Source organism: Dipodomys spectabilis, unplaced genomic scaffold, assembly GCF_019054845.1.
Source record: "Dipodomys spectabilis isolate Male_0828 unplaced genomic scaffold, ASM1905484v1 ptg000073l, whole genome shotgun sequence".
NCBI lineage: Eukaryota > Metazoa > Chordata > Mammalia > Rodentia > Heteromyidae > Dipodomys > Dipodomys spectabilis.
The window spans coordinates 1,487,268-1,513,054 of NW_024870750.1; the positions used below are offsets into that span (position 1 = coordinate 1,487,268).

The 25,787-nt window shown below is 38.9% G+C and overlaps 1 protein-coding gene across 10 annotated transcripts in view; it reads left to right on the forward strand.

The window, feature by feature from the left end:
* Ktn1 (kinectin 1) overlaps nucleotides 1-16,433 on the forward strand; it is a 94,932-nt gene extending 78,499 nt beyond the window's left edge. For 5 of the 10 annotated variants that reach the window (XM_042682474.1, XM_042682473.1, XM_042682479.1 and 2 more), the window contains 10 exons: nucleotides 3,541-3,621; nucleotides 4,098-4,187; nucleotides 4,310-4,402; nucleotides 6,179-6,250; nucleotides 6,696-6,779; nucleotides 6,942-7,025; nucleotides 10,363-10,446; nucleotides 12,814-12,906; nucleotides 14,130-14,254; nucleotides 15,951-16,433. In XM_042682474.1, coding sequence (XP_042538408.1) covers nucleotides 3,541-3,621; nucleotides 4,098-4,187; nucleotides 4,310-4,402; nucleotides 6,179-6,250; nucleotides 6,696-6,779; nucleotides 6,942-7,025; nucleotides 10,363-10,446; nucleotides 12,814-12,906; nucleotides 14,130-14,234 — 786 coding nt within the window. In that variant the 3' untranslated portion in view covers nucleotides 14,235-14,254; nucleotides 15,951-16,433. The remainder of the gene's footprint in view (nucleotides 1-3,540; nucleotides 3,622-4,097; nucleotides 4,188-4,309; nucleotides 4,403-6,178; nucleotides 6,251-6,695; nucleotides 6,780-6,941; nucleotides 7,026-10,362; nucleotides 10,447-12,813; nucleotides 12,907-14,129; nucleotides 14,255-15,950) is intronic. The other 5 variants (XM_042682478.1, XM_042682481.1, XM_042682480.1 and 2 more) reach the window with 2 other exon arrangements.
* Nucleotides 16,434-25,787: the final 9,354 nt, after the last annotated feature.

The window sequence follows — 25,787 nt, forward strand, 5'->3', positions numbered from 1 at the left end:
TGAGCCACTTGCACCTGACTTGTTATGTTTTATTTCCCTCAAGACCAGGATATGTTCAACATGTAACTTATGTAAGATGTCTTTTTTTGGGGGGGAGGGGGTCCGGTCATGGGGCCTGAACTCTGGGCCCTGTCCTTCAGCTCTTCAGCTCAAGGCTAGCACTCTACCACTTAAGCCACAGCGCCACTTCCGTTTTTTTTCTTTTTGCTTATGTGGTGCTGAGGAATCGAACCGAGAGCTTCATGCATGCAAAGCAAGCACTCTACCACTGAGCCACCTTCTCAGCCCCGATGTCTTTTTTTTTTTACTCCACTAGTTCCCCTCTGTCTTTGACTCTGTCTCTCTCTTTAAAATTTTTAAATCTAGTGGATTCTCAGTTCCCTAAGTTTAGACTTAGCTGACTATATCCCATCCCAGATGGCAGCATGTTCCTCTGTTCTTTGTTTATCTCATAAATCGATAGGAGAGACTGTCTGGTACAGGGTATTTTGAGATGAGATGGGACATGACTACTTCATGGGCAGTGTTGTCACCTCCAACATGAGGTCTGTAATGTTGCTTTGTCTATCTTTGGCCTGTTGTAGCTTATTTAGACTGGTTGTTGAGTCCTTTTAACATAAAACTACTAACCTTTTATAACTTCTGTGCTTTATGGTGTAACATGATGCTCTTGATTTATTCATTTCCTCCCCAAGTATGGACTTACCTTTTTCTTAAAGGAGCCCTAGCTTCTATAGGTGTGAAAGCTAGAGGTAGTGTAAGTCACCTTAAGCTTGTTCTCTGTGTAGTCTGAGTTTAGGTTCTTTCTGTCTTGGATTACATTTGCATACAGTCTACTTTTAATTCAAGTATGGAACACAAATTCTTCTCTTCATTGTAACTGTTGAAGATACAATCAGGCTTGACCAGTTTTGAAAATTTCTATAGTTGAACTGATGAAATGTCTTGTTTTGAGTAGCCCGGAAAACAGGCTGCTGTAAAAATATTTTATATTTTTTTCTTATATGGTGTGATCCGTTTTAGCTTCTACTGTGTATATTATTAATGGGTTTATTTATTTATTTATTTTTCCCTCTGTGCCTGGAGCTTAAATTCTGGGCTTGGGCACTGCCCTTTAGCTCCTTTTTGCTCAAGGCTAATGCACTACCAGTTGAGCCACAGCACCACTTGCAGCTTTTTCTGATTAATTGGGAGATAAGAGTCTCAAGGCTTTTCCTGCTTGGGCTGGCTTCGAATCATGATCCTCAGATCTCAACCTCCTGAGAAGCTAAGGATTATAGGCATGAGCAACTGGTTAGCTGTATCTTATGAGCCAGCTGAATTAGCCATTGGTAGTTTCTGGTTTTCAAAAATTGTGCAGAGCCAGGCGCCTGTGGCTCACGCCTATAATCCTAGCTACTCAGGAGTTGGAGATGTGAGGATCACGGTTCAAACCAGCCTGGGCAGGAAAGTCTGTGAGACTCTCATCTCAAATAAAACCACTAGAAAACCGGAAGTGGTGCTATGGCTCAAGCAGTAGAGCACTCGCCTTGAGCTGAAGAGTGCAGGGACAGCGCCTAAGCCCAGCCCAGAGTTCAAGCCCCACCACCGACCCTCCCCCCAAAAAATTGTGCAGGTTATGAACAATAAAATATTTCTTTTAATAATACAAATCTCCCCTGACCCTTTTTTGAACTCCTCAGCCTCTCTTTCCTCAGCCTCTTGAGTGCTAAGATTACAAGTGTGTATCACTATCACTTGTGTCCAGGCCAAATCTATTTTTTTTCTTTCTTTGTGGGGAGGAGGTTGATAGTATGCTTGTTAGGCAAGCACTCTATCACACTAGCCATACTGCTATCCTTTTCTGCATTTAGGTTATTTTTCATGTAGAAACTTGCTTTTTTCCTCGGCTGGCTTGTACCTTCTTTCTCTGACTTAACACCTCCCACCATAGCTGAGACACACATGGCCATACTCACCTTTTTTGTTGAGATGTGAGATGTGGTCTTAATCTTGCCTAAGCTGACCTAAACCACAGTCTTGATCTCTGTTGCCCAGAAGCAAATAATAACTATAATATATACATTATTCATGTCAGTTAACCTGTCAGCACAAATATTTGTTGATTTAGGCAAATAATTGTATTCATTTGCCTTATTATTGTGTGGGGTTTTGTTGTTGTTGGTCCTGGTGGTGGTGCTAGTACTGGGCCTTGAACCCCTCAGAGCCTGGACACTGGCACTAAACTTTTTTCACTCAAGGCTGGTGCTTTACCACTTAAGCCACAGTTCTGCTTCCAGCTTTTTGGTAGTTAATTGTAGCTAAGAGTCTTACAGAGCCTGGGCTGGCTTGGGACAGAGATCCTGGGGTCTTAGCTTCCTGAGTAGTTAGGATTATAGGAATGAGCCACCGATGCCTGTTTATTATGATTTTAAATACTTGCATCATACTTTTTAAAGAATTGGTGGTACTGTAGTTTGAACTTGCTTATATACAAGTGTTTTACCCCTTCAGCCACACACTTTTTTGCTTCAGTTATTTTTCAGATAAGGGTTTCCAGCCTTTTGCCCGGGGCCAGTGTTGGATTGTGTTTCTCTTCTCCCTTGTAGCTTAGGTGATAGGTATGCCTTGGTCCTCACAATCTCTGTCTCTGGAATATCATGGATTATACACATGAGCCTCAAGCTATATTCCTTTACTGACTGAAGCATTTTCAGGAATTCTTGGAGCATTTTCAAAGAATTTGAAATTCTCTGAACAGAATGTCTTCAGTTGGATTTTCATTTTTTGAATTTGAAAAACTTAGTTTTAAGGAGAAGTTTTACTTTTAAAAACAATTTTGAAAAAGTATTTATTTTGGCTTTTTTGTCTTTTAAATTTGGCTAATGTAAGTGTTCAAAACTAGGTTTGAGCCCAGGGCCCCTACCCTTGAGTTCAGAATTCATTTGTAAATATTCTTTGTCTAGATAAGTAAGACTTTATTTTGATGGTGTCACATAAGCATGTTTTTAGTATTTATTTTTTATTTTTATTATTGCAAGGTGATATACAGAGGGATTATAGTTACATAAGTCAGATCATGACTACATTTCTTTCTGGACAATTTCACTCCTTCCCTTGCTCAAGTATTCCTCCTCCCCCCCCCCCCCCCCCTTTTTTTTTTTTTTTTTTTTTGCCAGTCCTAGGGCTTGCACTCAGGACCTGGGCACTGTACCTAAGCCTCTGGGTGCTCAAGGCTACCACTCTACCACTTGAACTATAGCTCCTCTTCCAGCTTTTTCTGAGTAGTTTATTGGAGATAAGAGTTTCACAGCCTTTCCTTCCTCCTTAGTAGCTAGGATTACAGGTGTGAACCACCATCTGCCTGTCAGTCTAGTATTTAGTTTTTAGGCTGGATTGCATTCAGTTTATGAAAGTTATATTCTTCAAGTTTTTAAGTGCGATAGTGTTGTTCATGTAAGTTTCTTTTCTAATTTTTTAATATGGTTATTTGAATGTTGATTTGTTTTAGACTTTTGTTTTTTAGAAATTGGTGATTTTGAGTTTTTTTCTGCCCCACAGAGTTACAGTGAATGGTTACATGGATTTGAAAAGAAGGCAAAAGAATGTATAGCTGGAACTTCAGGTTCAGAGGAGTTTAAGGTTAGTTCAAGAAGTCAACTGTCTATATTTTAACCAATTTGAATTGTGAGCTTTGGAATGGTAATGGATATATTATTAGTAGGCTAATGATGTTTTGAAGAAAGTATACGAAGCTTGTTTCATTTTACGTAGATTTTAGCAATAATGCTATAGGTCTTCTGACATGTGATATGTGTATAAAGCTAATATTTCCCTTTCTCTAAATTTGTGTCTTTTAATCATTTAATATTTTAATTATCCTGCTTTTAACCTAAGTTTAAAGTAAAAATCAATTGTAGATAGAATCTCACTCATTTAAATAGTACTGTCAGTAAACAATAAATGATCAAAATTGACTTCATTATTACTTGGAAAGGTTGAAATTTAATGTTTTGTTATAAATAATTTGAAGTTATAATGCATCATTAAGTGATGAAACATTTAAAGCACAAAAAAACTCGTAAAAATTAGAGAATTTTTCTTTATTTCATTTTCAGGTTCTAGAGCACAAATTGAAAGAAGCAGACGAAATGCATACATTGTTACAGCTAGAATGTGAAAAATATAAATCCGTCCTTGCAGAAACAGTAGGAAATATTTTTAATCTACATCTTTATTTTTAAATTAGCAACTTATTCCTTTTTGTCCCAAGTAGTTTTTTTGGCATTAGAATGTGAATTTCTCAAAACAGCTATTCTTTCATCTGTAGGAAGGAATTTTACAGAAGCTGCAAAGAAGTGTTGAACAAGAAGAAAATAAATGGAAGGTGAAGGTTGATGAATCACAGGAGACTATTAAGCAGGTATTTTGTGAAGTGCTTATAGCACCTCTCAAATGTGAGGCCTGGGCCAGCAGAATCAGTGTCACCTAGGAATGTATGAGGTATACCCCAGACTTACTGATTTGAAACATATCGGCCATCTGTGGTTCAGTGCTCCTTCCAGGTATTTTGATGCCCATCACATTTGAAAATCATTAGTTTAGAGCTGGGTGCCAATGGCACATGCCTGTAATCCTAGCATCTCAGGAAGCTGAGATCTGAGGATCAAGGTTTGAAGCCAGCCATAGCAGGAAAATTCCATGAAACTCTTACCTCCAGTTAACCACTAAAAAGCCAGAAGTGGTGCTGTGGCTCAAGGAGTAGAATGCTATCTTTGAGCCAGAAAGCTCAGGTACAGCATCCAGGCCCTGAGTTCAAGCCTCAGGATCAACACAAAAAGAAATCATAGCTTTTAAAGTATATCCAAAAAGCAATGATGGAGAATCTGAAGGACTTTGAAAATTATAGAACTGCTGTGTGATAATGCAAGGTGGAACATTCTGTCATAGTTTTAAAGTACTGCTATTTGGTCCATGATACGTAGTCAAGAAAAATTACCATTCACTTTGATTTTTCTTCTCATTTATGTGGGTGAGGTAGTGTTACCTGTTACTTACTAGGCTACTGTGTATAGGCTATATGTCACTAATGATACTCTGTTAGTTTAGGTTTTTTTTTGGGGGGGGGGCCCAGTTGTGGGGCCTAAACTCTGGGCCTGGGCACTGTCCCTCAGCTCTTAAGCTCAAGGCTAGCGCTCTACCACTTGAGCCACAGCGCTACTTCTGGCTTTTTTTCTTTTTGCTTATGTGGTGCTGAGGAATCGAACCCAGGGCCTCAGGCATGCAAGGCAAGCGCTCAACCACTGAGCCACCTTCCCAGCCCATGATACTCTGTTGGTGTATTTAGGAATAAATATAGCTGATGCCTAGTTAATTGTTAATAAAGAGTTGGATATGATAGCACGTGCTGAATCTCAGGTACTTGGGAATCAAAAATGGGAGGACCAAGGTTCAAGGCCAGTCTGAACAAAAGTTAGACCTTATCTCAAAAACAAGCTGGTCTTAGTGGCTTATAGGTGTTACTTCAGCTACTCAGGAGGCAGAGATGGGCTGATTGCATAGTCTATGGGTGGCCTGTGGAAAAGTGCAATACTGTTTGAAAACTAAAACACAAAAGGACTGGGGGAATGACTGAAGTGATAGAGTGCTTGCCTAGTAAGTGCCAACTCTTGAGTTTAGTCTCAAGTACTATCCAAAAGGAAAAGAAAAAATTGAACTTTTTAAAAATTTGCTGGTCTTGGGGCTTGAACTCTGGGCCTGGGCTCTGTCTTTGAGCTTCTATTGCTCAAGGCTAGCACTCTTACTGCTTGAGTCACAATGCCACTTTCAACTTTTTCTGAGTAGTTTATTAGACATAAGAGTCTCACAGACTTTCCTGCCCAAGCTGGCTTTGAACTGCGATCTCCTCATAGCTCAGCCTTCTGAGTAGCTAGGATTATAGGTGTGAGCAACCGGCATCTACCTTTAAAACAAGCACAAAAAACAAACTTTTATCTAGACCTATTACAGTATCATACAAATGGAATAGGTTTTGACCACAATGGAGATCAAGTTATATGTTACTCATTTAATTTTAAAGTCTTTAAAAATACATGAATTCAAAAGGTGAAGATCAAAATGTTTTACATTGATTCAGAATTTCTCAGAAATATCTGCATCTTTGGTGGTTTACTTGTTCATACATTGTTTCACATTTCAGATGCAGTCATCATTCACATCTTCAGAGCAAGAGCTAGAGCGATTAAGAAGAGAAAATAAGGATATTGAAAATGTATGTTATTTGATTATTTAGTTTGTAACCTGTAAACTTAGTAAAATGGATTCCCTAAAGATCTGTGTTTAGAGATTGTTTATCTAATGTTAGTTACACTTTTAATATGTCGAATAATGTTGCATTGATATAGTTTTGTGTTTAAGTATCTTAACTTTCTTTTATAGAGAAACAGTGAAAGAAAATCTTTAACATGGGCTGGGAAGGTGACTCAGTGGTAGAGCGCTTGCCTTGCATGCATGAGGCCCTGGGTTCAATTCCTCAGCACCACATAAGCAAAAAGAAAAAAGCCAGAAGTGTCGCTGTGGCTCAAGTGGTAGAGTGCTACCTTAAGCTGAAGAGCTGAGGGACAGCGCCCAGGCTCAGAGTTCAGGCCCCACGACTGGACCTCCCCCCAAAAAAGAAAATATTTAACATGTTAATATTTCCTTTGTTGTATTGATAGCTGAGAAGAGAACGAGAGCATTTGGAAATGGAACTAGAGAAGGCAGAAATTGAACGATCTACCTATGTTTCAGAAGTCAGAGAGGTACTTAAAACCATTTTTTCATACTTGCTCCTCAGTTCAAACTAAGTTTTTAGTAGAGTGATAAAATATTTGAAGTAAGTTGTTTTTGGAAGAGCTTCCAAGTACCATACAAAAGATGGGATATCATAAGGAGATCATTCTTAAACTCTAACTTCATTGCAGCTGAAAGATCTGTTGACTGAATTGCAGAAAAAACTTGATGATTCATATTCTGAAGCAGTAAGACAGAATGAAGAGCTTAATTTGGTAAGAAGCTTGTTCTCCACTGGGTATCCATCCAGTAGGCTTTGAAAACACTGGGGTTGACATGTGGAGAAACCATCCAAACTTTTTTTCTTTGCTAACCGTCTTTAGCTTGGCATTTTTGTAAGTTTAAGATAATCTTTATATTCTAATGACTTCTAAAATGGCCTTTTTTTTCTTGACTCCTAAGGTGATTCTTCTTTTCTTAGCTCTTAACAACAGCATGTTTGACTTCCAACTATTTTTCAGAGTTTTCTGCTTTTTATATGGTCTTAATTTCTTAAGCATTATTATTTTCAGTGAATAAAAAAACAAAACAATAGATTGACCTATTTGTAAAGATTCTCTTCAAATTTGTGATAGTTAACTAGGCCTATTCTGTTCTAACCTGGGAGAAGATAACTGAAGGTTATAGATAACATACTCTTCATTTAAGAGCTATTAGCCCCTCCAGCTTCTTTTTTTTGTGTATGTGCCAGTCCTGAGCATTTTCCACTTAAGGCTAGTACTCTACATCATGAACCACAGCTCCACTTGTGGTATTTTGGTGGTTAATTGGAGATACAGTCTCACTGACTTTCCTGCCTGGGCTGGCTTTGAACTACAGTCCTCAGATGTCAGCCTCTTGAGAAACTATGATTACAGATGTGAGCCACAAGCACCTGGCTTCAGCTTTTTAACTGTCTTTATTTTTAATTTTTAAAATTATTATTTTTGGTCAGTTGTGGGGCTTGAACTAGGCTTGGGTGCTGTCCCTCAGCTCTTCAGCTCAAGGCGAGCATTCTACCGATTGAGCTATAGCACCACTTCCGGTTTTCTGGTGGTTTATTGGAGATAAACGGACTTTCTTGCTCCAGCTGGCTTTGAACCACGATCCTCAGATCTCAGCCTCCTGACTAGGATTACAGGCATGAGCCACCAGTGCCTGGCTTTTAACTGTCTTTATATATATTGTAAATGACAAAAATTTTGTAAAATTCTTTTTCAGCATATTGCTTAGCATATAATAATCCCCAAAGTATACAAAGAAACCTAGTTAACTAAATGTTTAAAGATGTTTAGTTTTCTACATTCCAATCAGTATAAATTTCTGAAAAAATTTAAGGATTAAAATGTTCCCATTTCATGCAATAGTCATCTCATTCCTGACAAAATTTTTACAGCATGGATTTTGATGTTTTCAAAAATTTCTGAACATATTTTAGGAATATTACAGCAAGCTTTTCCTTATACCACATTAATTCTATATAGATTGAAATTGTCTCATTAGTACTCTTACGTTTACCATAGAAAATACATTAATTTGTGGTGTTTTTGTGTTTTAGCACTTGTTTGCAAGAATCAATTTTTAAAAACACTCAGTCTACATATGTATTTCTACACACTTAAAAAATTCTTTACCAGTGCTTCAAAATACTCCCATTGTAACATAAGAGTAGTTTCTTTGTTTTTTTTTTTGTTTCTGTCAGTCATGGGGCTTGAACTCAGGGCCTGGCAACTGTCCTTAAGCTCTTTTGCTCTAGGCCAGTGCTTTACTACTTTGAACCACAGTGCCACTTTTCAGTTTTTGAGTAGTTAATTAGAGATGAGACTCTCATGGGGACTTTTCTGCCTGGGCTGGCTTCAAACCGCCATCCTCAGATCTCAGTCTTCTGAATAGCTAGGGTTAGAGACATGAGCCACTGATGCCCAGCCGTAACATGAGTAGACTGGGACTGTGATATGCTATAGTCCTTACCCTGTAGGTTTTTTTTCTTTTCTTTTCTTGAGAGACAAGTTCTTATCATATGCCAGGCTGCCCTTCAATTCACAATTTTTTCCTTATACTGGGATTACAGATATGTGCCACCATGCCCAGCTTTAAAAAAAATAACTTCTAGCTAGTTGTTGGAAGTTTGTTTGTTTTTTTTTAATTTGGCTGCTCAGAGGTAGACTGAACAGTTTCACCGAACCTGTAAAATTGTAGTTACATCTCCATTTAGCACAAATTCAAGATGTTCTTGAATTCTGGCTCCTTTATTTTTGTCCAGAGATGAGTGTGCACATGTGCCATGTGGGCCAGTACTGGAGCCTAAACTCAGGACTTGTGCCCTTGTTTTTTTTTTTTTTCTACTCAATGTCAGCACTTTACGACTTGAGCCATATACCTCTACCTCCACTCCATTTTAATGAATATATCTTTTTCTCCCTTAGTCTTGAATTTGTGATTGTTATTTTATGTTGTTTGCCTGTACATTGTGTGTTCTTTGGGTAAACTTGAGTTAGCTAAAGAAGCAAAAACTATTTAAGAATAGTTCCCAGGGCTAGGAAGGTGGCTTAGTGGTAGACTGCTTGCCTAGCATGCTTAAAGCCTTGTGTTCAATTCCTCAATTCCACCTAAATAGAAAAAGCTGGAAGTGGTGCTATGGTTCAAGTGGTAAGAGTACTAGCCTTGAGCAAAAGAAGCTCAGGGACAGTACCTAGGCTCTGAGATAAAGCCCCAGAACTGGCCAAAAAAAGTAAAAAAAGAATAGCTCCCAAATAAAATTTCCAAATATGGGATTCCCCACTCTCCTCCTGCCTCTATGAGTTCTCTGTCAGATTTTAAATGTCAGTGTCTCATGTTTTTCCCCTTTTAAGGCTCAAAAAGTGTTTGGGAACTCATGTCTGAGTGAGAGACATAAACAACAAAAACTTGATGAATTAGTAAAAGACTTGTGGGCAACATAATCTTTCTTATATTTCCTTGAAACAGTTGTCAGAAAAAGGCCTTATATATCAGCACTAAGTTTTTGTAACTGTTTTAATAATTAGTTGGTTGTTTTGAGAAGTGTATATCAAGCCCTTATTAGTGTAATTTAGGCCAGTGGTCATGCACTGCTCTCTTTAGTGAAGTCATCACAGACTGGTAAACGTTTAAGTTGTTCCTTTTACTGGATTTATAATTGTCTTTTCATTGTCTTTTAAAGTATTATGTAGTTGACACTTTAATTGAACTGTGTAGATTAAGAAAGACTTCAATTTGTTAGAATTTGTATTTCTTTCTTACTTTGGGATTTTGGTAGCACATTATGAATAGTGATTCTTAAAAAGTAATTTAGAGTTTGGTGGCTTTGTTTTCGCAATTGCAGTTTCCTACTCTTAAGCTCTGGTTCATATCTAGTTCTTTTTATGTTTAGCTCTACAGATGGGAACTTCCATTGCATAGCTTTTCTGTACATCTGGTGTAACATTAGGTAATTCCACTGTGCATAATAACTGTTAATTATTCTATTCTTTCATATTCACTTTTCAGTCCTAGAGATATCAGTATAATCAAAGAAAGTTGAAAATTAATTGTGCTGCTGCTTTATTTTTACAGCTGAAGACACAGTTAAATGAAACACATTCAAAACTTAGAACTGAACAAAGTGAAAGACAGAGGGTAGCTGGTGATTTACATAAGGTAAGGCACTTTTACCTGGAGAAACAATATTCTGAGCCAATATTGTGACTTGTGTCTTAAGCAAACACCTGTTAATTTTTGTCTTTTTTTAATATATATTTTTTATTGTAAAGATACTGTACAAAGGGGTTACAGTTACATGAGTAAATTCTTGTCTTGCTCTTCATTCATAAAAATTTGTTTAGATTCAGTTACTTTTTGTTTAGATTCAGTAACTTTTTAGGAGTTACATTTTGACTTATTTCTCCATTCTTAATTTACTTCCTTTCATCACATTTATGCAGTTATTGTGTAAAATGTATAAATTTTTTTAATTTAATTAGAGTTATTTAAATTTGAATATATTCATATTTTTAAAAATTGGAATTCAACTATGGAATCATTTACAAAGTATGTTCTATATTGATACTTACAGGTAAAACTGAAGTATAAATTTCTGGTGTTTTGATAAGTTTTTTCCTTTTTTATACAAATGTATTTTTAAAATATATACTAGTGGATTGTTTTTAGGATTATATTTCCTCTTTGCATTAGGTTAATAGGTTTTTTTGTAGTTCTTTTGTGTTTATGAAATCTCATTAAAATAATTACGTGGCCTTGAGATATGTACATCTTAACACTTGAAAGTTATAAACGAATCCTCACTATCCATTAGTCATTCCTAGCATGGTCTGAGAATACCTGTTTTCTTGTACTTCTATAAAACTGGATAGTGTAAAACATTTTAAGTATTTATTATTCTAGCTAATTAAAGTATTTGATTTTTTAAAGTATCCTTTAAAATATGAGAAAAATTTCTATTCTATTTGTTCATATTTTGTGATTGTCATATACAAAAGCGTAGGGTTCCCAAACAGCTTCACATTACTTAAGTGCAGGTTAATGGTGCTGAGTGTGGGAGAACCACCTGTGATACCAGCTCAATAGGCAGAATAAGGGTATGACAGGAGCCTGGCCCTAGGAACAAAACCTGAGACTGAGTGTGAAAAATAGCTAAAACCAAAGAAGGACTGTGGGCATGCCTCAAAACCTGGGTACTGCCTTCCACCACCCAAAAAACAGATGCATGAACTTAAAGTATTTGTTTTAGAGCACCAACTTTGATATCTGATATACTGAGAATTTTAACTTAGACATTTGATATATCATTCTAATTTTTTACCTCTGGCTTAAAATAGAAACTATGAAGGTACTATGAAAGTACTTTAAGGTAATAAACAGATGCTGAAGGGTATAGATAGGTCATGTTATGTAAGGTAGGCATCAGTCACCTGCTTCTGCAATATCACTACTGTGCAGTTGTCAGTTGGATATGAAAATAAATATGTATTGACCAAATGAACAAAATACTTAATAAAGCAACAAGTATAAAACATGTATGTTTAGAGGCCATGGATAAAAATTTCAGCAGTTTTCTCAGAGCACTTAAGCACAGAGGGATTTAGATTTTTTTTTTTTTTTGGGTTGGTCGTGTGGGGCTTGAACTCTGGGCATGGGTGCTGTCCCTCAGCTCTTCAGCTCAAGGCAAGCACTTTACCGCTTGAGCCACAGCGCCCCTCCCAGTTTTCTAGTGGTTTGATGGAGTTTCCTGTCAGGGCTGGCTTGGAACCACAATCTACAAATCTCAGTCTCTGAGTAGCCAAGATTACTTTTGTCCATTTCAGGCCACTCTGAATATGAAGCTAATCCACAGGACGTCCACAGGACGTAGACAGATGAAGTAAAATCATACGTGTTATTAGAGATTTATAGGAGATAAGAGTCTCAAGGACTTTCCTGCCTGGGCTGGCTTTGAACTTCGATCCTCAGATCTCAGCCTCCTGAGTAGCTAGGATTACAGGTGTGAGCCACTGGCACCCGGCAGGATTTAGATTTTAAATCAGCAAATGCATAGGCTATTTTAGGATTTGTTGTTGCATATGATGTCTCTAAAATATTCATATTTCTTTTTTTTTGCATTTCTTTTTAAGCAATGTTTTGAAATTAAAATGCATAACCACTCTTAGTTATGAGCTGTACAAACACAGTTTTGTGTTTTCTTAGAAAGGGGGTGGTTGGTGTAGCATGGGGATGCCATACTAGATTTGAACTCATTATGTAGTCCTGGCTGCCTCAGATTGCCTATGCTGTTTCTGCTCTCTTGAGTACTGGGATTTACTGGTGAATGACACCCAGCTTTATGTTTCAACTTGTGGAACAATGAACATGTTTTCTTAAAATCTGGTGGTAAAGTATATGTATTTTCATTTTGCTTGTAAAATTTCACATTGTAAGTTTGGAGGAGCTTTAATTTCTTACAAAATATATAACAAAATCACTCATTCTGTATGTATTTACTTATTAGTGGTTGTGTTGCTTTTCTTATAGGCTCAACAGTCTCTAGATCTTATCCAGTCAAAAATAGAAAAAGCTGCTGGAGACACTACTGTTATTAATAATAGTGATGTTCCCCCAGATTCGGTACGTGTTTTCTTTACCTCCAAATATTTGTGCTAATTACCTTGTAAAACTCCTTGAAGAATAAGCAGTGAAAGAGTCTGACTAGAAAAATATGCTTCCATCAGTTACGTGACACTTTTTGTTGTGGTTATTTGCTTTTTTCGCAGTTAGGAATGGAAACCAGGTCTAAAACATGTCAGGCAAGCACTGTGTGCTATTCCACCCAGCCCCCTAATTGAAAGTCATCTTTTCAAAATAGCCGGTGTCTTAAGTGCACTATTTTTATTATGTCTGTTTTTAGATGGAATTTGTGAGATTCTGTGTTAACTTTTTTTTTTTTTTTGGGTCCGGTCGTGGGGCCTGAACTCTGGGCCTGGGCGCTGTCCCTCAGCTCTTCAGCTCAAGGCTAGTGCTCTACCACTTGAGCCACAGCGCCACTTCCGGCTTTTTTCTTTTTGCTTATGTGGTGCTGAGGAATCGAACTCAGGGCCTCAGGCATGCAAGACAAGCGCTCTACCACTGAGCCACCTTCCCAGCCCCCTCTATGTTAATTTTAAGATATTTCTGGAGAGGTATTATGGTATAATGCTTAAGAGTGTAGGCCATATACAGTTCCTCAGTACTCAAAAGATGTATAGAAAGGCCATGTTATTTATAATTGCTGAAATGGCACTGATAGGCATCTTTCATCTGGCTCTACAGTAGAAATAGTGTGAAACACTCAAATGAAATGTGTGTTAGTATTGTTGGCGGTGAACGTTTAAATGTTGTCCCTGTCTTAGTCACATGTGACTTGTAGCAAATCCTTCAGTCACCAAATTTAGTTGCCTCATCTATAAAAGGCACTACTAATAGGACATATTTTATAGGGTTGTTGGAAGAAATAAAATGAGTGAATATCTAAAATACCTTAAATAGAGGATAGAGCTCAATATATGATAACTGTGACTTCTTACTGTTTATGCATGTTGTTTCCATTTATTTCTGATATTCATAAAATCTAGTTTTTCCTTTGTAGCCAAGTGGCATTTCCTGCAATGTACATTTTCTTTGGTGCTAGTTACTTTTTATCAATATTTAGCAAACATTTTTGTGTAGTTTTTTTCTGTTATGTCATATTTCAGATTTTTCATATTTGTATTTGAAACAAAAGTATTTCCTGTTTTTTGGTTGCATACTCTTTTTTTCTTTTCTTTGGAGGTATTTAAAGAAAAGTTTTAAGTTTTAATCCTTTTTTTTTTCAGGAGTCTTCTGAGAAGGAAACAATGTTTTTAAGTCTTAATCAAACTCTAACACAGTTACGGCAGTTGCTTCAGAAAGTAAACCAACAGCTCATAAAGGAGGAATAACAACACTTACCAGGTCTTGGGTAAGAACAACTGGAATATTGCTATTTATGGCTAATTGACTTAGGGAAGGAGGAAGGATGTGCCTGTAATGTACACAGGCACGGTGTAGGAATCTCTCATTCTTTATTCTTAGAACTTTGAGATGACAGCTTTTACTTTTCTATCTTGCCTATAATTTGAAGGTCTTCTAATGTGGAAGTGGAAAGCTTTTCTCTGCCTGTTTTGACTTTTTTAAAATCATGCCTTCTTATGATTTGGCTACTTGGTTTGTCCATTATTACTATGCTGACAATTATTTTGTCATTTTATTCTGATCTTAGGTCAGTGCATGTGTTTGTATGGTATTTCCTCCTTGCCCTCTCTTTAGGACTTGGTAATAAATAAAGTGACCATATCATTTTTAACTGATACAGGATTGCAGAACTGAAAATGAAGTTACTACAGTTTTTTAAAGTATGATAAAGAATGCACAGCATTTATTACATCTCTAAGGCAAGGGAATATTAATATTTCTTTAAAGAAAGCTGTATTTTGTTGTGGTTCTGTCTGGTTTTGAGACTAGGTGCTGCTATGCAGCTCAGGCTGGTGATCTTACCTTAGCCTCCTCAGTGCTAGAATCATAGGTGTAAGACTGGAAACTCTGTTTTTCATAATCTAAGCATTCCTCACTCTCTGGCTTGACTTTGCTGCTCATGGCCTTCACCCTGCCACTTGAGTCACCCTTCCTCTTTCAGCTTTTTGCTGGATTTGTCTAACTGGGGTAGTTTGAACTAGAATCCTAAGATCTCAGCCTCTTAACGAGAATGAGCCTGACTAAGAATTCCATTCTTCGATGTTGAAATGAATGTTTTAAATGAGGATAAATAAATCCATTATTAACTAAAGTATATTATAAACTTGGATTGTCTATGTTACCTTGAAAAGCCTAGCTTTATTAGCATTTTAAGCTAAAAAAATTTAAATGTTGCTGGCATCACTCAGATGTAGAGAACCTGCCTAGCAAATCCCCCCCCCCCCCCAAAAAAAAATAAATAAAGAGACTTGCTGTATTGTAGGTGGTAAATGCAGATTTTTATTGTTGTTGTCTGGGTTTTATGGTCTCTGAATGAATTATATCATACTACCAATGGTACAATGTTCAAATATAGACTTAGACTAAGTATTTCAGATAATCTTTTTCCTTAGCACTGAAAGTTTTTTTTTAATTGCTCTCTCTCTCTCTCTCTCTCTCTCTCTCTCTCCTCTCTCTCTCTCCTCTCTCTCTCTCTCTCTCTCTCTCTCTCTCTCTCATCTTGAGGCTTGAACTCAGGGTCTGAGAGCTGTCCCTAAAGCAAAAGTCCTTGCTTTGTGTTCATGGATAGGCTAGTGCTCTACTACTTGAGCTTCAGTGCTATTTCTAGCTTTTTCTGAGTAGTTTTATTGGAGATTAGATTCTCACAGACTTTCCTGCCAAAGCTGGCTTTAAGCTACACCTCAGATCTCAGTTTCCTGAGTAGAGCTAGGATTACAGGTATGAGCTACCTGGTGCCTGGCTTCACATGTTAAAATATATATCTAAAACCTCTTTTTGAATCCTGCAGGTATGTTCTTGTTTTGATGAACAAAGTATGAATTGTTTTAAGCCTCATTGAAAGTGTCATGCCAGATCAAATGGAGTATTCTGATTGCCTTTCTTGCTTTATTTTAAAAATAATTTTATGATTTTTTTTCTTACAGAGTGAAGTTATTTGAAAACTGTTCAAGGATAACTGAAGGCATTGTATTATATTTTGCCAAATTAAAGCCTTATTTATGTTTTCACCCTTTCTACTTTGTCAGAAACACTGAACAGGTTTTGTCTTTTCTAATCCTTGTTAGACTACTGATTTAAAGAGGAAAAAAAAACCTAAAAAAAAGTCAACTCTGTAGACACCTTCAGAGTTTAGTTTTATAATAAAACTGTTTGAATAATTAGACCTTTACATTCCTAAAGAAAAATAAACATGTAAACTTTACATTATTTTACTCAATGAAATTGTTGAGAAGATCAAAGTGGTCAAAACAACATAAAATTTAACATTTTAATACTGATATTGTACACTGTTTTACTTAATACTTTGGGTAGTAACTGCCTCCGACATCAAGGAAAACACTTTTGTTGCTAATGAAATCAGTTTTTGTAATGGCAGTCAACAAATAAAGGGACACTTATTATTCAAACTTGACTTCTAATTTTCATTGAAGTTTAACAGATTTCATTAGCACTACAGATCAGCACAACTGAACACAATTATTAGTTGCAACCGTTGAACAAGGTAAGGAGGTCTTGTTGCTTACATAAACCTTGCTGATTGGAGCTTTGGGTCTTCTCTAATTGTCTTCTAAGTTTTGCCCCAGTGTGCTGTGGATTACAGAAAGGATAAGGCAGGAACTTAGGGGCTGACTTACCACTCCACTTCTGAGAGAGGAGCTCTATTTTATTTTTACTATTACTAATGATTTTTAAAATAATAAAATTAATTTTTGAGATTCCTCTTTTCAGATACTGCATTAAATAGTTTATATGCTACCTTTTTATTTAAAAAAAAAACTTAAAAAATAGCTGGGTAGTCAGTATTGGCACATACCTATAATCAGCAATTCAGGAGATGGATTTAGGATAATTATGGTTTGAGGCCAGCTCAGGCAGAAAGTTAGACTAACCCTATCTCAGTCAATAAGCTGTGTGTAGTGGGGTACCTTTGTGTTGCCAGGTACCACCAGACTAATAGGTTGGAATACTAGCCAGCCCATGGCTATCTGAAATAAACCAAAAACAAAAACAACTAAAGATGTAGCTCAAGTGGTAGAATGCTTGTCTAGTAAGCCGGGGCTCTGGTGGTTTATGCCTGTAATCCTAGCTACTCAGGAGGCTGAGATCTGAGGATCGCGGTTCAAAGCCAGCCTGGGCAGGAAACTCTGAAACTCTTCTCTCCAGTAAACCACCAGAAAACTGGAAGTGGCACACTAGCTCAAGTGGTAGAGCACTAGCCTTGAGCTGAAGAGCTGAGGGACAGCACTCAGGCCCAGAGTTCAAGCCTCATGACTGACAAAAAAAAAAAAAAATCTATAGTAACACCAATGATTGGGGCAGAAAGGTTAAAAAATGTTTTGAAAGCCTTGCTCTCTTTAGGTGTCAATTCCATTGACAGTTACACCATGGAGTATTAATAGCTACCTTTTTGAGCCTAGCACAGCGGCTCCTTGGGAGGCCAGTATCAGGAGGATCAGTGTTCAGAACCAGCCAGGGCAAAATGTTGCAAGGCCCCATCTCAGTCAGTAAGTTGCTGTGCTTGTTTGTCATCCTAACTTCAAGGGATGGTGGTACGAGGATTGTGGCCCAGGACAGCCTGGGCAAAAACTGAGACACCCTATGCAAACAGCAGTCAAAACAAAACAAGAAGGGTGGGACTCAAGTGGTCGGGTGCCTGCCTTGTAAACTACGAAACCTTAATTTCAAACTCCAGCAACCCACCCATGCCCCCATAAAAGAACGTTCCTTTTTTTTTTTTTTTTGGTCCGGTCGTGGGGCCTGAACTCTGGGCCTGGGCGCTGTCCCTCAGCTCTTCAGCTCAAGGCTAGCACTCTACCACTTGAGCCACAGCGCCACTTCCGGCTTTTTACTTTTTGCTTATGTGGTGCTGAGGAATCGAACCCAGGGCCTCGAGCATGCAAGGCAAGCGCTCTACCACTGAGCCACCTTCCCAGCCCAAAGAACATTCTTTTTAAAGTGTTTCTTGAACAGAGCAGTCATGCTTCTCCCACATGACTGTAGCACTGTCTCTTTTAAATGTCAGTTTGGGCCTGCTCCTTCACCATTTTGCCATCTACCTTAATGTCATTTTTTGGTGAGATCTTTGCTGACAATATTATCTCCCTGGTTCTTGTAATTTTGCTTAATTTTGTCTGTAACACAGCTTTCTACTTGATTGCTTCCCAACCTAAGTGGTACCTCCTAACCTTTTCTCCTTGCAGTGCATACTAAATACTGTTTTTAAAGTATGCATCGATAACCTGAAGGATGTTTGTAGTCAAGTTATGCACTGGCTTGTAGATTTAGGCTGTGTCAGCCTTAGCTTGCTGCTTGTAGCAAGCCATCTGAACTGTAAGCTAGATGGATTTCTCCATTCTTTGTCTTCTCCCTGTGTAAGAGTTCATGTCTGCCACCTGAGACAAGTTCTGCCCTTGATCATAACCTCTTCTTGCTCCTCTCTCTCATTTTAGATCTGATCACAGAAGAATTGTGTAATTGTGCAATTCTTTGACCACTGTATGATTAATTAAAAAGAAAGCCACAACATTTAAGGAACTTTAGGATCACAGTTTAGTGTCCTGTTGGTTTGGGACCCTCCCTAAACATCCCAGCCCTACACACAGAGCTTTTCCCTCTGAAGTAGCAGGAAGTTCTGGGGAAAGTGAAATTGTGGCATGTGCTCAGCTTACTACAGTGTTGAATTCTACCAAAATAAGCCTAGAAAATGTGTCAGTCAGTGATCTTCTTGATATTTCCTCTTGCAAGTTAAGCTGGGTGCTGGTAACTCATGCCTATAATCATAGCTGCCCAGGAAGCTGAGAACTGAGGTTTGAAGCTAGTCCAGACAGACAAATCCAGAGACTCCTATATCCAATTACCAGTGAAATGCCAGAAGTGGAGGTCCTGTGGTAAGAATGGCAGCCTTGAGTGGAAAAGCTAGTAAGCAAAAGTATAAGGCTCTGAGTTCAAGCCCCAGTACTAGCAAAAGCAAAGACAAAAAGTTAATTTCAAGCTTTTTTCCTCTTTGGTGAATTTCTTTATTACCATCCCTATCCCCCATCAGTCTAAATATGCATTAATGTGCTTTTCCATTTGATTAGTGTTATAATTTTTATGTCACTGAAGAAAAATTAATTGGAATAAGATGAGACAAGCAAAAGTTTTCCTCACTTTTTTCTTTTTCTTTTTTGTTGGTCATGGGGCTTGAACTCTGGGCCTGGGCACTATCCCTGAGCTCTTCAGCTCAAGGCTAGCATTCTACCACTTGAGCCACAGCACCACTTCCAATTTTCTGAGTGGGTTATTGAAGATGAGTCTCATGGACTTTCCTGCCTGGGCTGGCTTTGAACCATGATCCTTAGATCTCAGCTTCCTGAGTAGCTAGGATTACAGGTATGAGCCACCAGTGCCTGGCTTCCTCACTTTTGATACCAGTTATGTAGTACATTGTGTATACATTGTGTGAGGACTATAAAGTCCAGAGAAAAGGTTCTTACGTCTTGGCCTTAATGTTAAGGTACAATATATATACATGGTCTTCTGTAGAACAGCTAAGCATATCTTAGAGGAAGCAAAACTGATCTTGATAACTTTTTGTTCTGAATAAACTAGTGTCTTGTTTATTAAACCTACCCTTCATAGAGAATACAAAACTTGCTTTTATGTGATGAACACCTGGTTTTAATATTACAAGTAACCTTGTTAGACAACTGGCTCTATCACTGCTCTGCTGGCAACTCTCAGAACAGCTTAGAACTCAAGCAGGACTTAGAATACAAACTTAGAATGTATCATTCAACTTTTCACCAAATGGCCTATAGAACATAATTATTTGGGAACATTTTATTCATTATGGCAGAAATAATGGTGGTCATAATTATAAATATGGAGTGCTCCTTCAGGTACCATGCTAAATGTATTAAATGCAAGGTTTTTGAAAGTTATCTCCAAGGTACTCTTTGAACACATTTTTTGGAGTCTTTATAAAGCAAAGTGCCTAAGTTGAACATTTGGTAGTAACTTATTTTAACTATATATTGCATTATATGCATACTGTATACTACAATTGGCTTATGCACTCAACTGTGGATTAATATCTGAGTTGTTTGCAGTTTTTGACTATTACAAATAAAGCTGATATATTTGTGTGCAAGACTTGTGCATAATTCTAAAATATCAAACATAGTTAAATATTAGAAGGTGACCATCAGCTCACAAATCATCCATTAAACAGAACTACTCCCACAGTTAAGACACAGATCTGAAGGATTCTGGGGTAATCATTTGACACTGATTGGGAGGGGGAGGAAGGAAGGGCACTGACTCCTTGCATTGCCCATCATCATGCCTTTTGGAAGTCATTCTGTGGCTCATGCTCTAGCTCCCTCCTGCCAATTCATCTAGGTCTAGAGCTGAGCCATCTTCCCATTGATATTCTCTGAGACCTTTGTTTTTGTTGCTGCATTACTAATAGCATTTGTTGAGGTGTCTAGGCTAGCTCCTGTGTTCTGTCTTTGCCCTGTATCATCTTTTCAGCAGGTCCACCAAGCCAATAAAGTTTCTCCCTACCTAATATGGCTGCTGTCAAAGTACTCAGGTAAACAAGTGTCTGGGACATAAGCTTACATTATTTGTTAATAAAATGTAGTCAGCCTGTGGGGATAAGAACTGTCTGCAGTCATGATCTGCAAGCTTTGGGCCAGCTGACAATTTCCAAAACATCTTTTCCAAAGTTACGGAGCCCTTGCTGGAGGCCAGGAGGAAACTCAGTCCCTGAAAGCCAAGCTTTCAACCTGAAATTTAAAAAAGCATATTCAATACTATTGGGATATGTTTTTTCCTCCTTCCTAAGTTCCCACTAAAATGTAAAGGAACTATAAAAGGCCATATATTTACCATTTTCAAGCGAATGTGAGTTGAGAAAGAGTATCACCCACACACCTGCACTACAAGCAATCTTAAAAGGTCATTCCCTCTAGCTGAAAGTTAATGACAGGGTGAAAATGAGTAGGAAGATACTGAGAATTCTGTGCATAAATATGAAAGGGGTGAGTGCAATTATTTATGACATAGGGTACTACAAATAGACTGATAGGTCAAGGAGGCATATTGTAAACTCTTGAGGAGGTGAGAACCTTTTTTCTGCCAAGGGCCATTTAGATACAACATCAAGGGTCATACACAATTATCAGTACAGGCAGGCAGCCTCCAGCAGCTGGTGGAAAGCATACATCTGTTTTGTTGTTTATCAGATGATTGGCCAGATTCCTTACCCCTTCCAGACCACTACCTGAAAATAAAACCAAGAAACATAGCTAAAAAGACAAAAAAAAAAGGAATAAAATATAATACTAAATTAGATTTGATTAATTTACCAACAGAAGTGGGGAGAAAAGAGTGAAAAATAAAAATGGTCATGAAGAAGAGTATATAATTGCCTTCCTCCAAGTAACTACATATCTGGTCAAATCATTTGATCTTGTAGTACATATTCACACATGTATATGTAGATACGTTTTAATTAATACATAAACATGTACATAGCACTGTTTTAAGATGGGACAACAGGACATGGGACTGATAAGTGAGAAAAGGAAGACAACCAAGATGAGCTCCCTCATCGTTCCAAATCTCTGCCCCACACCAGCTGGACACCATCTACATCCTCAGCTCCATAGTAACTACAGAGTTTTCTGGAAATGGCCAGTAAGTTCACTAGCCTCATACACCATTGTCCTTAGTCAACACTACAAATTGATGGCTCCTCTGTGTCAGTTTTATTGCTGGTTAGCTCCAAACCTATGTCTCTCTTTTTTTGTTGTTACTGTTTTTTTGTCTTTTTTGCTCTAAAATAAGAGCTGGGCCCTTTAAACACATCCCCTCCACACTGGCGCAGGCTTAAGCTGTGTCACTAAAATGGATGGAGGGACATGGCAGGGGAGCAACTTTTCTTTGTTGTTCCCACCCATTTTCTTGCTCCTGTGGAGCAGATGCCAACTGCGCATGTGGGGCATAGTGACACTTACCCTTGGGGAATTTTAGCTGTGCTCTGGGGAAGGTTCTCTGGAGTCTCATAGGCACCCTGGTGATCTTCGGGGCCTAGCCATATCAGCCTCATGGATGTTTTCCTGCTTCTAGTGGAGCAGGCTCCAAGATGTCCCAAAGATGCCCATGTCCTCGTCTCTGATTGTTATGTGGATAGGAAGAAATAAGGTTGTAGGTAGAATTACAAGCAGGATTATCTTAAGATGGAAGTGGGCCACAGTAGCTGGAGCTGAAGCAGCCATCTTGTGACTATGAAAGATGGGCCAAAATAATTACAGAAGAGACCTTGCAGCCATTGAAGCTGTACACCCCTGCAACCTCCCATCTTCATAGTTGTGAGTCTATGAAATGAACTCCACTGATTTTGCTTAAACTAGAGTTACTTGCAGTCAAGGAATAGTCCCATTATATCATGCTAGAAAGAAGCTAATCTTTACTCCAAGTTTCCATCTGACATGTTTTCTAGCCCATTGTCACCAAGGATTTATTACGCTGGTTTACCTGTCTGACATGCCCAATTCTGTGAACTCCTGGCGATCAAGGACAACCCTATCCTGGCATGTAGTAGCTGCTTAGTTACACTGCATAGTAAGTGAATGGCCCCTGGAGAGGATGGCAAGATGTTGATGGTAGTGGGGCCAGCAAGAGGCTAACTCTAGCATGAGGTGATAGCCTGAGCCATACAGCAGGACTGTCTGAAGGGACTCAACAGTTGGGAGGCAGAAGGGAGTGGTGAAGGAAGAGGAAAAAGGGTTCAAAATAGCTATCAGGTACTTAATGTGTTATGAGTTGGGGCACTACCAATTCGTGGTCTTGGGAAGATTGGAACATGGTAGTGACTCATTCTTCCTGGGAAGCAAAGGTAATGGTAGTGACACATCTCAGGGGCTTAGTGTGACTTAGAAACTCAGTGCATGTAACTGCTCCTAACAGAGCCTGGCACACAGTTCAAGGTGGGGTTACCAGTTTAAATCGCCTTCCCCTAGTATTGGGGCAGGATGGATGAGATCAGGGATATTGAAAGAGAAGGGAGAGAATGAGCAGAAAGGATTCCAGGAGGAAGGAGGTGGGAGAGCCAGCTGGCTAGCTAGGTGCTGTTTGTCACTGGAAAGATTTCCTTTAAAATGGGACTGGAAGTGAGATTAGAGATCCTGACTTCACTGAGGATTTATGTCACCGGTAAATACTTTTTTGATTAGTATTTTAAACATTTTCCAGGGAACTTGGGGTAAGAAGAGAACAGTTGGGATGTTCTCCCCGCCCCCCCCCCCCCCCCCCCCGCCCCAGTCCTGGAGCTTGACTTGGGGCCTGTGCTCTGACCCTGGAGCTTGACTTGGGGCCTGGGCTCTGACCCTGAGCTTCTTTGTGATCAAGGCTAGCACTCTACAACTTGAGCCACACAGCCACTTCCAGCTTTTTCTGAATAGTTTATTGGAGATAGAATCTCATGTACTTTTCTACCCAGGCTGGCTTTGAACTGCAACCCTTAGATCTAAGCCTCCTGAGTTGCTAGGCATGAGCCACCTGCACCCAGCTGGGATGCTCATTTTAAATGTGAAGACTTGTATTCTGGGGGCACTGTAGCAGTCTCTGTCCCTAATGGATTTCTATAAGAATTAATGAAGCTCAACAACAAAAATGACAGAAGATTCCAGATAGTAGGTCATTAGTCTTGAGGCAGTGAAGAATGCTTCAGGACCAGTAGGTGACATACCAGAGCAGAGACAACTTTCAAATACTGCAACCAGGGACCATTTGCAAGGTTACTGGTTCATACCTGTAATCTAAGCACTAAGAAGCTGATGCAGGATATCATGAATTCAAAGCCAGCCTAGGCTACAGAGCAAGACCTCTCAAAAAAAAAATACACTTGATACATGTATATTTACATATATTCATATAATGCCATTGATGCTCTCTGCTGATTCCTAATAAATACACTGCACTACCTTATGTGTACATGACAGCAATTTGAAGTAAAGCAAGAAAATATCCTCCTTTCAAATGCAGTGAATGGAGACCATATTTTTAAAATTACATGGACTTGAAACAAATATTTCTTGCTTTTTATATTATTTATATGTATTCAGAGAAAGGACAAGTCAAGGTGACTGGTCTCTGGTGAACTTGTGTAGGCCACAGGGGTACTAGTGCCAGACTTTCATCACAGGCCTTGTGAATGTCCCTTGATCAGTTGTCTGCTGACCAGCCTGGATGCTGTGGATGCCCAACACAAGGGCGTTAAGCAAGAGGGGATGTGTGTGTCGTGTCACATAGAAGAGAACCCAAATAAAATGCAAAGCCAAACAATGGGAAGACATTCAAGTTATTCTTTAATCCTACTAAGGAGAGTTTGGAAATTACTACCTGACCCCACCTTGCTCAAGATGACCTCATTACATATAATTGTGATTAATAGTAATAACAAGCATTAATGAACTGATGGCTGTTTCCAGCTACTTGCTGGGTGCTTTATAGTAACTCATTTAATCTTCACATTAAATAAATCTCTCTTCCCCATTGTAAAAATTTAAAAAAAAATCAGGCTCAAAGAGGTTCATTTACTTGCCCAAGTTTGTACAGCTACTCACTGCCAGTGTGACCCTACAGCCGGTCTCAGTTCTGTTTGCTGGGGAGGATGGAGTCGTTCTCATCTGGTTCTTTGGCTGGCTCCACTGAGTTAAAGAACAACTTCAAATTTCTGAAGGAGTGGTTCCCAAACTGTTGATTGTAATTAAGATTTGAGAGTCCAGACTGACCAGCTTGCCTACGAAAATCTGCATTAGCCAAATTTGTCCCTATCTGAGTGTGTTTTTTTTTTCTTTTTGGGGATCAATTTTCACTAGTAGTACCATTTGCTGTCTCTCAGTATCAGCACTGTAATCAGAGCACCTCTACATGTCTAGGCCTTGGTTCCAAATCCTTATTCTGCCCCTCAAGCTTGTGTGGCCATGGGAAAATGACCTAACCCTTCAGAGTCCTGACCTTTGCATCTGTCTAGCCAGGATTCTTTCTCATGGGGCACCATAAGGGCTAAACAGTTAACACAGGTCAAACATCCAGCACAATGCCTGGCACTTAACAGGTGTTCAGTGAATGTTCATCTCCTGAGCCAGGCCTATTACTTCTTGGTCCTGTTCCTTCATCCCCCTCTGTACAATTCTTGGAGGCATGTAAAGGTGTGTTCAGTATACATTCAGAGAACCCTTCAGTGGGATTGAACAGAGGAGAGCAATGCAGTGGTGCAAGCATGGTACTAACCATGGCAAAGTAGGCGTAGGAACCCAAGTCCCTGACTCCAAATCCCTGGATTGGGTTGGCAGACAGGTCCTGGGATTCCTCCAGTTCTATTCGTCCTTGGCCTGGGCTCACAATGCAGGCTGGTATGTAGATGGAGTTGGCTGCTTGCCCTTCATAGGCTGGAGTATGAGTTCTCTAACCTCACCACAGAGCTGGGTGTGGTGGGGCAGACTTGCTTCTGTGGCTGCTGGCTTACATCTCAGAGGGTGAAATTTGGAAAAAGGACCTTCTTAAGGCATTAAAAAAAAAAGTTGGATCTATGCTTTTGCCACTTGCTGAGGGTGAGGGTGGCATTTTCTCCATAGTAGAAAGGGAACTATCAGGACAGACAAGCTTTCGTGGTTCCTGATTTGTCCTTCCGTATCGCATAAGAGCCCAAAGGGATGTGGCAGACTCTCAACTCTGCCAGGAAACAGAGATAAACCAGCACCTGCTCC